This window comes from Prunus persica, chromosome G1 (genome assembly GCF_000346465.2).
Source record: "Prunus persica cultivar Lovell chromosome G1, Prunus_persica_NCBIv2, whole genome shotgun sequence".
Taxonomy (NCBI): Eukaryota; Viridiplantae; Streptophyta; class Magnoliopsida; order Rosales; family Rosaceae; genus Prunus; species Prunus persica.
This window is the reverse complement of record NC_034009.1, coordinates 29,344,032-29,359,378: the sequence shown is the minus strand read 5'-3', so window position 1 is coordinate 29,359,378 and position 15,347 is coordinate 29,344,032. Positions and strand designations below refer to the sequence as shown.

Genomic DNA, 15,347 nt, shown 5'->3' with positions numbered 1-15,347 from the left:
AAAAGGGTCGGTTGCAATAAATTTTTTTAATTTGAATAATACGTGAAATATCACTATTATCCTTGCATTTATAATTTTTTTTTAAAAAAATTTATATAATAATGGTATTGTTGTAATTTTTAAGGTTTTCAAGGCTTATATGTATAATATCCAGTGTATTTAAAAAGTCAAATGTGTTTTTTTCTAAGATTTGGATATTGTCGACTTTTTCTATATCTTAGACCCTATACTGTTTATGGGATCCAAACATAATGTCAGCAGTTTAGCTAAGCAAGAAAAGTGAAAAGTGAATGGCCAAGACAAAGTTAGTCTGTCGGTCGGTCGGTGACCCTAATGAATACTGGTGAGAAAAGTAAGCGAAGGAAAGGAAGATGCAATGTTCACACGCCATGATGACCTGCAGTATGTTAATTAGTGGGATCAATTGAGTCACCATTTCTCTTTTTTTTTTTCTTTTTTTTTTTTTTTCCCAATAGTCACCATTTCTCTTCACTCTGAAACTTCTGAGAAAAATAATGGCTCCCCATGTTTCTAGTGTTCTCTTTGCCTCATTATAAAAGGAAAAGAGACACAAAACATTACATCCACTTGAAGGGGAACACTAAAACGTCTATGCAATATGCTGGTGTTCCCTTATTAATTTCCATGACTTCTCCAAGCTCTCCACCATTATTTTCCCTTGTCACAACAATCAAGCTTGCATTCTATAATGTACTGTCCTGTTTCTGGCCTCGTTCAGATGCTCCACCAGTGAGAACCCTGACTTGTTCCACAAGAATAATGAGTTACAGGGTGCTCGAAAGCTGGTGGAGCTGGTCTGGTCATCAAGCAGGGGATTGCTTACCAATTTATCTCCATGGTTGTCAAATTGAGGTGCAAAGTTACCAATCAAATGCTCCACTTAGCTTGGGGAAGACAGTCCTTGGTCTCACATTCCAGGCCATTGTTGGCTTGACTCTTGCATCTAATCCAGGCCAACCTGATCAGGATCAGGATCAGCCACATTTGCTGGCCTTGCATATGGTTGGAGTGGCTATGGTGATTGCTTTTGCAGCTTGTTTCTCTGCCATTTTTCTAACGCGTGCCTATCCAAGGGCTGCAAGCCTCATTGAAAAAATTGGGTCTGTTTCTGCTGCGCTCGGGTTTTTCCTAATGACAAGTATTTTCCTCTCAAGTATCTTCATATGGATTTGCTGGCTAGCGTGTGCTTTTTCCTTGCTAGCCTTTACGTTAGCCTTGACCCTTAAGTCTAGATAGTTTAGTATTGTGTAGTAGTGTATAGTAAACTGCCACAAAAGAAAAAATCCCAAAAAAACCAGAAAGTCCAAAACCCCAAAAAAAAAAAAAAGGCTGAGCCAAAATTTTTAACACCACCTATGGCATTCAGCAAACCTGCCATTATTCTATCCAAATTACTATTTATTCCGTACTTATTCTAAATTAAGTATCAGAGAGCCTTCGGCCGATACCACATCGGTGTCAAAGGGCTTACTAACCGTTCCTTGTCTTTCAGATTGTTCGCTCTCCCGAAGCTCATTCAAGGTCGAATGTGACAACATCATAAGTTGAGCCCATAAATGTTGAACCATTTTTTAGCATCAACACACCTTAGTCTTAACTACTAGATAGTTTAGTATTGAGTAGTAGTGTATCGTAAAATGTCATCGTTTGATACCACAAAAGAAAAAATCCCAAAAAAAAAACCAAAAAGTCCAAAACCCAAAAAAAAAAAAAATTTGGCTCAGCCAAAAATTTTAACTCCGCCTGTGTCATTTTTACTTTGCACAGCCGGTCCCAAGCCCGGACAAAAAGGAGGAGGGTTTCTGATACACAGCCTTGATTTAACTTTGAATGAAATTTTTATGTATGTTGAAATTTGTCCATATTGTTTTCTATAAATGAAATTTTATTCCCTGGTTTGCTTTGAAGAGCGAGCATATTTTGCCTTTTATTCGTTAGAGAGCCATTTCATTAGAAAACATTACACTCTTGGAATACTTGAGCAAAGAATAAGAATTGTATCAGCGGGGTTGGGGCAAAGAATGGGAAAAAATAAAAAGGAAGAAAATTGACCAAAAAGAAAAAGGAGTCAATAGGTCTCGAGCTTTTTGACCCCTACCAAAGCAAAGAATATCTGTTCAGTTCATACTAAAATGGAGCCATGAACTTACTTGGAACAAGGACATATGGAAACGTCTATGAGAAGAATCACCCATTTCTCTAGAATTCTCTTTACCTTCTTATATAATGAAAATGGAGAGAAGCTCCGAGAACTTAACAAGTCTTTACGTTTATTTTTGTGTCATGCAATTTAATTTACATCCAAAGCCTTCAAATGATCCACCAATTCCGTTCCCCACAGCAATCAAGCTAGCTTTCCACCATGCTTGTATGGCTTTATCTCGTTTAATACCAGCTGTTTCACTTAACTTGTGTTCCATCATAAGAGTAAGGTGTCTTACAGTTTCACAGAGGAGGTCCAGAGCATTAGATGACCTACCTGTTTACATAAGTGCAATTGATATGGAAATGCAAACTAGCCCAGCACCACAGGCTCCATTGAGTCTTGGGAAGACAATACTTAATCTTAGTTTTCAGGCAGCTTTGACCTTAGCTACACAAAACTCATCGTCTTCAGGGCAAGCTCAGGAGCAGCCTCCTCTGCTTCCCCTGAAGATCGCTAACGCATCCTTCGTTATTGCTTTTGCAGCTTCTTTTACTGGGATATTTCTGCAGCATGCCAGTCCAAGGGCTGCAAAGATTGTTGAGATAATTGTTAAAATGTAAACTGCCTAGCTAATTTCTGATTAGTTAGTAAGCTCTAAGTCAGCTTATATTTAATCTGTTTTAAGTCCTGTGTTAGCTGAGCACCTTGGCTTATATGCCAGGTGCAATGCTTGAGTCAGTTTCTATTTCCGAGCTGTCCTAAAAGCTGTGTATTGCCATGTGTCATATTCACATTGGCTTACTCTTACAAACGGTTAGATTTTGAATTGGCTGATGTAAGAGAACATGCTATTGTCATGAGGGAATATAGGCTCTGCTACAACGGTTATGCAGAGTAAGCATTTTTGTTATTACAATCTTTGCTTCTCAGCTCTCACTCTCTCTCTCAGTACCTTCTTTGCTCCCTCTGAAATCCAAACATTCAACATGGTATCGAGAGCGCAGGTTGGATCTGGATAGTGGGCGTTGAAACTGTGTGAGCTGAGTCTGGAAATCCGACGAGAAATTTCCGACTCTCAGCTCATTGATTCTGGTCTCAGATGGCTGGGTCAGGAGGGAGTGATCTTAGAGCTCCAATATTCAATGGGGAAAACTCTGAGTTTTGGAAGATTCGAATGAGAACAATTTTCAAATCTCATGGAATCTGGGATTTAGTTGAGAAAGGGCTTCAAGATCCAGATTTAAAGGGGAAGAAGGTTGATGAAGAAGGGTTATCGGAGTCAGAGAAGGTGTCTTTGTTAATGAAGGATGCTAAGGCTCTTGGTATTATCCAAGGTGCTGTTTCAGATGACATTTTCCCCAGAATCTCAAATGAAGAAACCTCAAAAGGTGCTTGGGATATCTTGCATCAGGAGTTTCATGGTGATAAGCAAGTCAGATCCATCAAGTTGCAGGGTCTGCGTCGTGATTTTGAGTACACCAGGATGAGGGATGATGAGATCTTGTTTGGGTACATCACTCGGTTACTTGAGCTTGTAAATCAGATAAAGGGATATGGGGAAGATCTGACCAAAGGGAGGATAGTTCAGAAACTGCTAATAAGCTTAACCAAGGAGTTTGATCCAGTCTGCTATGTGATTGAGCAAACTAGGGACATTGAAACCATTGAAGTGCAGGAGGTAATTGTAGCATTGAGAGGATTTGCTCAGCGTCTTGACAGACATGCTGAAAGCACCACTGAGAAAGCTTTCAGCAGCATGAGCATAAACTCAAAAGGATCTCAGTCAAGTTCTAGTCCTGGCACTAATAAATCAAAGAAGAACTGGAAGTCCAAGGATAAGAAATGAGATTCTAAACCTCAAAACAATGCCAATCAAGGGGGAAAACCGAGTCAAGGAGACAAATCTGGAAAATGCAAATATTGTGAGAAGCTACACTATGGTGAGTGTTGGTTTAAAGGAAAACCAAAGTGTCATGGCTGCAATCGATTTGGTCATTTTGTCAAGGATTGTGACCAAGCAAACAAGGCAGGGAAACTTGCTAACATTGCAAATCAGGTAACAGAATCTGCCATTATGTTCTATGCATGTCATGCTGCAACAATTGGAAAGAATGTGAATATGTGGTATGTTGATAGTGCATGTAGCAATCACATGACTTCCCATGAGTCCTTACTTGTAAATGTTGATAGAAGTGTGAAGTGTAAAGTCAAAATGGGGACTGGTGATCTAGTGCAGTCAATAGGCAAAGGGATTTTGGCTATAGAAATGAAGGGTGTGACTAGATATATCAAGGAAGTCATGATTGTACCGGGTTTGGATGAAAACTTGCTAAGTGTAGGTCAAATGATAGAACATGGGCATTGGCTTGTATTTGGTGATAATGCAGTTGATATCTATGGAGATAGGCAGCTGGAAGATTGCATTGCAAGAGTGCCAATGAAGGGAAACAGATGTTTTCCTTTAAATCTAGATTATGTCAATCCCCCTATGGCAAATAGAGCAACAGTTGGAGAAACATCCTGGCTGTGGCACAGAAGATTTGGGCACCTAAACTATGTTAGTTTGAAGCTGTTACAAGAGAAAGATATGGTTCAGGGACTGCCTAATCTGCAAGAGTATGAGAAGGTTTGCTCGGGTTGTGCTATAAGCAAGAATCACAGAAGCTCATTTGATAAGGAAAGAGCTTGGAGAGCCTCTCAACCTCTAGAACTGATTCACTCAGATATATGTGGTCCAATGCAGACCATCACTCTTGGAGGGAATAGATATTTCCTCACCTTCATTGATGATCACACTAGAATGTGTTGGGTGTTCTTTTTGCAGCATAAGTCTCAAGCATTCAACATATTCAAAAGGTTCAAAAGCATGGTTGAGCTACAAAGTGGTTATCAAATTAAGAAGCTAAGAAGTGATCGAGGTGGAGAATATACATCTTTGGATTTATCAAAGTTTTGTGAAGAGATGGGATTAGAAAGGCAACTGACAGTAGCCTACTCTCCACAACAGAATGGAGTTGCAGAGAGAAAAAATCGTACTGTGATGGAAATGGCAAGAGCCATGATGCATGAGACGAAAATTCCTTTGAAGTTTTGGGCAGAAGCTGTCAATACAGCTGTATATCTACAAAATAGAAGCCCTACAAGTGCACTGGACAATTCCACTCCATTTGAGAAGTTTAGTGGAAGAAAACCAGGAGTGAAGCATTTGAGAATATTTGGTTCTCTATGCTATATTCACATCCCCACATAGAAAAGGCACAAGCTGGAAGAAACAGGTGAGAATGGAGTATTTGTAGGATATGGAGTATGTGAAAAAGGGTATAGAGTACTCAACTTGAGAACTCAAAAGATTGAGCTGTCTAGGAGTGTCATTTTTTATGAAGAAGCAATGTGGAATTGGGAAACAAATGAGGCATTGCAAATTCCTATGTCTTGGAGTGACGAAGCAAGTTCAACAGTATCAGATTTGGATTCAGAACCAAATCTGTTATAGCAACAGATTGTGCAGTCTCCTATGGAAACACAAACAAGTAGTGACTTGCATGCTACTCAAGATTCAGCTCTACTTGAAACTTATGATAACACCCCAAAGAAATGGAAGAGTTTGAGTGATGTGTATGCTCAATGCAAGATGAGCATCATTGAACCTGAAAATTTTGAAGAAGCAGTCAAAGATGAAGCTTGGAGGAAGGCTATGACTGAGGAGATACTTATGATAGAGAAAAACTCTACTTGGGAATTAATTGATAGGCCAAGTAGTAAACCAATTGTGGGAGTGAAGTGGATATTCAAAACTAAGCTCAATCTTGATGGCTCCATTCAAAAACATAAAGCAAGGCTTGTTGCCAAGGGATACACACAAAAACCAGGGATTGATTTCAATGAAACCTTTGCTCCAGTGGCAAGGTTAGACACCATTAGAACCCTCATAGCTCTTGCTGCACAGAAAGGTTGGAAACTATGGCAATTGGATGTCAAATCAGCCTTCTTAAATGGTGTCCTTGAAGAAGAAGTTTATGTTGATCAACCGGATGGTTTTGTGGTTAAAAGTGATGAGGATAAAGTGTATAGGTTAAGAAAAGCTCTCTATGGGTTGAAGCAGGCTCCAAGGGCCTAGTATAGTGAAATCGACACCTACTTGAATCAGTGTGGTTTTCACAAAAGTCCAAGTGAAGCAACTCTCTATGTGAGAACCAAGGAAAGTGTGGGAACACTAATAGTGTCAATCTATGTAGATGACATAGTGTATACAGGAAGTAGTGATGAAATGGTGAAAGAATTCAAAGCTGAAATGATGTGCAAGTATGAGATGTCTGACTTGGGTTTACTCCATCATTTTCTTGGTATGGGAGTAACACAAACTAAAGGGAGCATCTTCATTCACCAAAAGAAGTATGCTCTCACTCTCTTGGATAAGTTTGGACTCAAAGACTGCAAGTCAGTAAGCACTCCATTAGTGGCTACTGATAAATTGAAAAGAGAGGATGGAAGTGAAGCTGCAGATGAAAGCTTGTTCAGAAAAATTGTAGGTAGCCTGCTGTATCTCACTGCAACCAGGCCAGATATCATGTTCTCTACCAGCCTGCTTGCAAGATTCATGCACAACCCTTCTAAGATGCACTATGGGGCAGCTAAAAGGGTTCTAAGGTACATACAAGGTACGATTGATTATGGAATTGAGTATGTGACTGGAAAGTCTGCACTCTTAGTAGGTTACTGTGACAATGACTGGAGTGGCTCTGAGGAAGATATGAAAAGCACTTCTGGATATGCGTTTTCATTTGGAAGTGGTATTTTTTCGTGGGCATCAGTCAAACAACACAGTGTGGCTCTTTCTACTGCAGAGGCAGAGTATGTGAGTGCAGCAGAAGCTACATCACAAGCCATTTGGCTCAGGTTTGTTCTTGAAGATTTTGGGGAAGAACAGACCACTCCAACTACTGTGTTTTGTGACAACACTTCAGCCATAGCAATGGCTAAAAATCCAGTTTTTCATCAACAGAGCAAGCACATTAAAAGGAAGTTTCATTTTATTAGAGATGCAATACAAGAAGAAGTGATTGAACTGCTCTACTGCAAGGGAGAAGAGCAGATTGCTGATATCTTCACCAAAGCACTTCCCAAAGACAGGTTCGACTATTTGAGGAGAATGCTTGGAGTGAAATCAGCTAGCACTTTAGAAGGGAGTGTTAAAATGTAAACTGCCTAGCTAATTTCTGATTAGTTAGTAAGCTCTAAGTCAGCTTATATTTAATCTGTTTTAAGTCCTGTGTTAGCTGAGCACCTTGGCTTATATGCCAGGTGCAATGCTTGAGTCAGTTTCTATTTCCTAGCTGTCCTAAAAGCTGTGTATTGCCATGTGTCATATTCACATTGGCTTACTCTTACAAACGGTTAGATTTTGAATTGGCTGATGTAAGAGAACATGCTATTGTCATGAGGGAATATAGGCTCTGCTGCAACGGTTATGCAGAGTAAGCATTTTTGTTATTACAATCTTTGCTTCTCAGCTCTCACTCTCTCTCTCTCTCAGTACCTTCTTTGCTCCCTCTGAAATCCAAACATTCAACAATAATTGGATCCTTTTTAACTGCAATGGGGTTCTTTGTGATGACCAGTCTGTTCCTCTCAGGGAAGTACTTCACATGGATCAATTGGCTAGCTTGTGCATTTTCCATGCTAGCCTCCATTACAGCATTATTTAGATGATTTTATAAGCTGCAAAACCTCCACAATGGTGATTTTGTGGAGGCTTGCGGCTTATGTACACAATTTAATGGCACCTCTGATATTTCTGTCATGGTGACTCAACTGTGACAGGATTGAGTACAATCTCTCCAGTTTACTTTATACACGCTAAGCAACCACTTTGACCCTTACAATTGGTCATAGCGGTTGTGACATGATAACTCTGCCTGTATTGTGCCTCAAGTCCGATCTTTTACACAGCCGGTCCCAAGCCCGGATGAAAGAGGAGGGTCATGTCACATAAATACCATTGGAGCTGAATTACAGATCAGAATTCGGATCGAGCTCACTTCAAAATGTAAGTCATCATACTTTTTGAGTACTTCAACAGCAATTATATCCAAGCTAGCTAAATCCTCTGTCATTTCTTTTTTATTAAGTTTATCTTCATACATGAAAATGCACAGTCAATTCTCTTACGCAGCTAGAAGCTTAAGACTATTTTCTTGCATATGTTTTTGCAAACCGAGAGCAAATTGTTCGCTAATTATTTTGCCTAAGTTTGCATTCCTACTTGATGCAGATGGCTGCAGCAGCTAAAAGGTTCTCATGAATGCTTGAGCCAAAGGAACCATTTCTTTCCAGAGCTCATTCATCTCAAGTTTGTTTGGCTATAAAAAACAGATGTTTGGGGCAGTCCTCCATTTCCTTTGGCCTAGAAGATGTTGAACTTAAAATAAGAGTTGAATTTCAGGCACACTTGCTCTGTTATTACGCATTGCATTTGACAGGATGCTCTGTTTTTCCCCTTTATGATGATTTTTAATTCTCTGTTATTTCCGGAAGCTGATTCTCAAATGTACACCACTTAATTCTTATAAATCTTGTCAGCTTTTAAGATACACAGTGAGCCAACCATTGCTTGAAATTAGGGCATGAAAGAAAGAAAGAACGATGGCTTTTATTCCTCAAAGAAAGATTACAGCCACTTATCAAACTACCGTACTAATTTGAAATTGCACCTAGCTTTATTAGCTTTTTAGCTAGGAGATCAATAAAGTACTTATAACAAATAGAGCTAAGACTATGCATGGCTTCATCAACGCGAGTTTACGCATTTGCATTGTCCATTCACACATTCGATAGTTCCGAAAGTACATGAAATTTCTGTGCAGTCGTTCCTACTGGAACATTGGCTATTTTGATCTTGCAGGCCACGCGAGACGCATTTGCATTGCCCATCAACACATTCGATATTTCCGAAAGTACATGAAATTTCTGTGCAATCGTTCCTACTGGAACATTGGCTATTTTGATCTTGCAGGCCACGCGAGTTTACGCATTTGCATTGCCCATCAACACATTCGATATTTCCAGGACACTTAATTCCTATGCAGTCGTTCCTATTGGAACATTGGCTATTTTGATCTTGTAGGGCATGCAAGCTTATGCATTTGCATTGTCCATAAACACATTCGATCGTTCCCGAAGGACATTTAATTCCTATGCAGTCCTTCCTTCTGGAACATTGCCTATTTTGACCTGGCGGATCACTCACGGTTACGCATTTGCATTGCCCACCAACACATTCGACAGTTCCTGAATGACATATAATTCCTGTGCAGTCATTCTTACTGGAACATTGGCTATTTTGATCTTGCAGGGCACGCGAGTTTACGCATTTGCATTTCCCATCAACACATTCAATAGTTCCCGAAGGACACCCAATTCCTGCACAGTCATTCCTACTGGAACATTGGTTCTTTTGATTTTTCAGGACATGCCTGTCTCCGCATTTGCATTGCCCATCAACACATGAGATAGTTTCCTTAGAACATATGGTTCCTGCACATTCATTCGTACAGGAACATTGGTCATATTGGTTTTGCATGGCAGAGACAGACTCCTCTGTGACTTGGCATGTGCACAAGTGGTTAACGCAAAGAGCAAAGCTTGAGGTGCATGGAAACGAATTGCAGTCGTCGTTACTATTACATCTTGTGACGATTTTGGTTAATTCAGCTCCTGATGAGAATAAGGGTGCACCTGCAAAAATTACAAGAGTTTCATTTTAAAGACATTTCTGAAAATACAAACATTTTATGGGGAAAGAGAAATTAATTAATAGTAGTGAGAAAGAACTCACAAATGGCCAAGAAGATGATCCAGCTCATCATGGCTGCCTTCATTAGATGTTTTATTGTGTGTCACCTGGGATCGATCGATGTGATCAATTTGAAGGTTTGCGTTGCTTTGCACTGTACTAAAGTAATCCCTTTGCCCTATATTCATAGGGGTACCCTTACCCTTCACATTTCTGATGTGCTGTCTTTTATAGTGTGTTTGGTGTTGGGGAAATTATAATTTATATTTAGCAAGATTCAAAATTTGGGATTAAGAATCTTTGATTTCCTTGTTGGTCATATTAACAAGGAAAATAATATGAGATTTACTGGGAGTAATCTTTGGTTTAGATATTATTTCTAAAATCCCAATACAATTTAAAGAAAAGAACCTGATCTCTTGAAATATATGAGAAAAGATTTGGTTTATATGGATTTTCTTTGACTTATTTAACTAATTAAAAATAATAACATCTTTTGCTGTCAAAAAAGAATATCTTTTAATAGGAATTTATGTACAGTAAGCTCAAAGGATCCAACATTATGACATATTAGTGGGATCCATCATAATCATCCAATGGTAAGCTTGACATGATTTTATTAGCGAGGCATCATGTTAATTTTGATAATTACGGATGAAACAAGTACCAAAAAGTCGGACTATGTCCTAGAGGATTAGGCGAGCATCTCTACACATAAGAGCGTGGTAGTCGTCGGACTACCTAAGTAGCCTACCCTCTCAACCGCTAGTTTTTAGTAATTGATTAAATCATTTCCTCCAAAGTATGTGAACAAGTAAGGAAGAGTCATGGCAGCTAAAAGGTTCTCATGCATGATTGAACAAATAAGGAACCGTCTCTAGAAAGAAAGAGATGGTTCGTGTGAAGTGTTTTTAAGCTATCCTATCAAAGAGATGTTTGGGGCAGCCTCTCCATTTTCCTTCGGCCTAGATATATTTGAAAGACAAAAACCATATATTTTAAAGACATTTTGTGTATTATTCCTTTGAGAAAGATTACAGGCACTTATCAAACCACCTTACTAATTTGAAATTGCACCTAGCTTTATTAACTAGGAGATCAAACAAGGTACTTGAAATAAATGTAGCTAAGACTATGCATGGCTTCATCAAGGCTAGTTTACGCATTTGCATTTCCCATCAACACATTCGATAGTTCCCCAAGGACACCCAATTCCTGCACAGTCATTCCTCTGGAACATTGGTCGTTTTGGTTTTGCATGGCAGAGCCAGAATCCTTTACGACTTGGCATGTGCATAAGTGGTTAACACAGAGAACAAAGTCTGAGGTACATGGAAACGCCTTGCAGTCATCGTTACATCTTTTGAGGATCGTGGCTGCTTCAGCTCCTGTTGAGAATAATGGTGCACCTTAGGGGTGGGCATCGGGACCGGAAAACCGGAACACCGAACCGAATCGGTGAAAAAAAACCGGAAAAAAAAACGGTTGACCAAAAAAGTCAACAAACCGGATCGGAACCGGACCGAACCGGTTCCAACCGGTTCCGGTTCTGGTTTTACATCTCTCCGCACCGGACCGGACCGAACCGGACCGGTCATATATTTTATATTTATATTTTTACAAAATTTTAAAATCTAATGCCATTTTTTAACTTCTATAATCACTAATTTTCCAAGTTCAACTTCAAAAAATTTCTAAATGTATGAATTGGATTATTTGTTCATTTTTAAGCTAAAAAAATAAGTTATTTATTATAATTTTTTTATTAAGAAAATTTTAAATTTTTTTTTTAAAAAAAAAAAAATTAAAAAAATAATAAATTAATAATCCGGTTCAAAACCGGAACCGGTTAGAACCGAACCGGCCGGTTTTCGAAATTTTTTTTGCCTAAACCGGACCGAACCGGACCGGTTAAATAATACCGGTTTCGGTTCCGGTTTGAGGTGAGAACCGGACCGAACCGGACCGCGCCCACCCCTAGTGCACCTGCAAACATTTCAAAACTTTCATTTCTGTAAATACAAACATTATATGGCAAAGAGAAATTAATTAATACTGGTGAGAAAAAACTCACAAATGGCAAAGAAGATGATCATCCAGTTCATCATGGCTGTCTTCATTAGCTGTTTTACTGTGCGTCACCTGGGATCTATATGTCATGAATTTGAAGCTTTGCTTTGCCTAGGCGCCACGTGTCAAAATGGTAAAGCCAGGTGGTTATACTATTTTTTTTATAACCGCACGTCTATACTATTATAAAAACTAAATTTAAAAAACCGAGAATAGACGCCCGGCTATACTATATATAGGACCTGCCCAGCGCCTAGGCGCCACATGTCAAAACAGTAAGCCACCTGGCTGTACTATTTTTATAAAAATTTATGAAAAAACCAAGTATAGCCGATCGGCTATACTATTTTTAAAAAAATTTAAAAATCAGATTATGGCCGGGCGGCTTTACTATTTTTGGAAAAAATATTATTAAAACCGAGTATAACCGTGCGGCTATATTTATAGATATTAATTTGCTAGTTTCAAAATCACCCTTTTGCATTTTTGTTACAACAAGTAAGAAATAATCTTAGCCTCTCACATTCATTCATAGTTAGTAAAATACGGAACGAGAAAAAATACGAATAAAATACGTCCGTGTTTTATTCGAATTTTTTTTGGCACATTACAACTTAAAAGTTCGGCCACTATATTATATCTTAATATAAATTATTTATATTTTTAAATATATATTATTTTATTCAATAATATGTGAGAATTATGTGGATAATACATGAATTTTGTGTCTTATTGAAATTTTTGTAAAAAATTCATATATTAAACATGAAAAATATGTATGTACCTATATAATACGAGTATTGTATGTTTGCTTTTTATAAAACGTGAACTTTACCGAGTCTTTAAGATGTTTGCAGAACACAGATGTGTTATTGAAAAATACGTACGTGTATAATACATTATTATACGTTAAAAGTGCAAAAAATCTTTATACGGGTAATAACTCTGGAAAAGTAAAAAAAATCAAAAGAGGACAATAGAGACTCGAGTAATGTGTCCTAATAGTAATGGATAATGCTCTAAACGAATCTTATTGATAAATGAAAATCGGAGAAAAAAGGATCTTACTACATATATAAAGAGTATAGTCGCGCGGCTTTTAGGCTTTGGAGAAATTTAATTGTCTTTCACATATTTAAATGTTCACGAAAGAAATAATAATTAAAACATAATTACTAATTAAAGTAATTCAATAAGGCTAAGATATTACTTAATTACATATATTAAATTAAAGAAGTTGGTCAAAAAACAAAAGTATATTTTCAAAATTATTTTAAAAAAAAGAAAAAAGTAAATTATCCCGACGAAAGTTCGTCGGCAAGGGTCTATGCCGGTGAAATTTGCCCCTTATTTTTAAAAAACATTTAGTTGTGCGGCTATACTATTTATATAAAAAGGACCCGCACAGCGCCTAGGTGCCATGTGTCCAAAGAGTAAAGCCGGGCGGCTATACTATTTTTTTTTTAAAAAAAAATTAGGAAAAACGAGTGTAGCCGCCTGGCTATATGATTTATAAAAATATAAATTTAAAAAACCGGGTATACCCGCTCGGCTATACAGACCCGCCAGCGGCTAGGCACCACATGTCAAAAAAGTAAGGCCAAGTTGCTGTACCAATTTTTATTAAAAAAAAATTAGGAAAAAAAGGGGATAGCAAGGACCCACCCTGTAAAGCCATACAGCTGTACCATTTTTATTAAAAAAATTAGGAAAAAAAGGGTATAGCCTGGAGGCAGGACTTTTTTTTTTAAAAAAAACAATTTTAAAATCCGGGTATAGCCATACGGTTGTACTATTTTTGAATTTTTTCTTATTAAAACCGAATATAGCCACGCAACAGATATTAATTTGCTAGTTTCAACACCATCTTGCATTTTTGTTACAAGAAGTAAGAAATAATCTTAGCCCCTCACATTCATTCATAGTTAGTAAAATACGGAACGGGAAAAAATACGAATAAAATAATGTGTTTTATTCGGCAAAATTTTAGTATATTACAACTTAAAAGTTCGGCCACTATATTATATTTTAATATATTTACATTTTTTAATATATATTATTTTTATTCAATGATATGTGAGAATTATGTGTATAATACGTAAATTTTCATAAGAAATCGAAATGCTTCCTAAAAAAGCACTTGGGTGTGCTTCCTAAAGAAGCACATGACAGGTGCTTCTCCAAAAAATGCTTTTATGACCCAGAAGCCCTTCTAAACGTTTTTGCCAAATGCTGTCAGAAGCACATTAGTTGTCAGAAAGCGCTTTTAGCCTTTTTATAAGCATGTTTAGTTGTCAAAAAGCGCTTTGAATATTTTTGGAAAGTTATTGAGTTCTTATTAGTAATTGATTAAATTAGTTTTTTTTTAAGGGTAAATTTCAATTTAGTACTCTGAACTTTTACTCTCAAGGCATGTTTGCCTCTGCACTCCCAATTTTTACAAATATAGGATACACTCTCATATTTAACTTTGAATGAAATTTTTATATATGGTGAAATTTGTCCACATAAATAAATGAAATTTTATTCCTTGGTTTGCTTTTGTAAACCAGGTATCCTTCCCCTATATGACGTGTCGTTCTGCAGGGTTAGATATACTTCGTGGAAGATCTGCACACTAAAAATAACTATCATAATAAGAGCAAACTGGGGTTGATCCCAGTAGAGCCCACTCCGATAGTGAAGTCAAGTATGATAGTAGGGTAGAGAGAATGTATGTAGGGTTTACTTAGTGAGAATAGTTATCACCTTTGTCCAGAGATAGGTGGGGATTTAAAAAAGAGGGTATAGCCGGCCGGCTACGCTATATATGTGGGGACCGCCCAGTGGCTATGCGGCACGTGTCAAAACAGTAAAGTCAAGCGGTTGTACTATTTTTATTTCAAAAAATTAGGGTAAAGCTAGGCGGTGGTACAATTTTTTGAATTTTTATTTATTAAAACCGAGTATAGCCGCGCGGCTATCCTATTTGTAGATATTAATTTGCTAGTTTCAAAATCACCATCTTGCATTTTTGTTACAACAAGTAAAAAATAATTTTAGCCTCTCATATTCGTTCATAGTTAGTAAAATACGGAATTGGGAAAAATAAGAATAAAATACGTACGTTTTTATTTGGCAAATTACAATTTAAAAGTTCGACCACTATATTATATTTTAATATATTTTATTTATATTTTTAAATATATATTATTTTTATTCAATAATATGTGAGAATTATGTGTATAATATATTAATTTTGCGTGTCTTAATAAAATTTTTGTAAAAAATGTGTATTAAACATGAAAAATACTTATGTACCTATATAATACGAGTATT

At 37.4% G+C, this 15,347-nt stretch overlaps 2 protein-coding genes across 2 annotated transcripts; both read left to right on the top strand.

The window, feature by feature from the left end:
• Nucleotides 297-1,348, top strand: LOC109946571. Its single transcript, XM_020554838.1, has one exon. It carries the CDS (start codon nucleotides 526-528, stop codon nucleotides 1,255-1,257), a length of 732 nt encoding a protein of 243 aa, XP_020410427.1. The 5' UTR covers nucleotides 297-525; the 3' UTR covers nucleotides 1,258-1,348.
• Nucleotides 3,267-4,013, top strand: LOC109947189. The gene has a single exon (XM_020556876.1). The coding sequence runs from the start codon at nucleotides 3,267-3,269 to the stop codon at nucleotides 4,011-4,013; it is 747 nt and encodes a 248-aa protein (XP_020412465.1).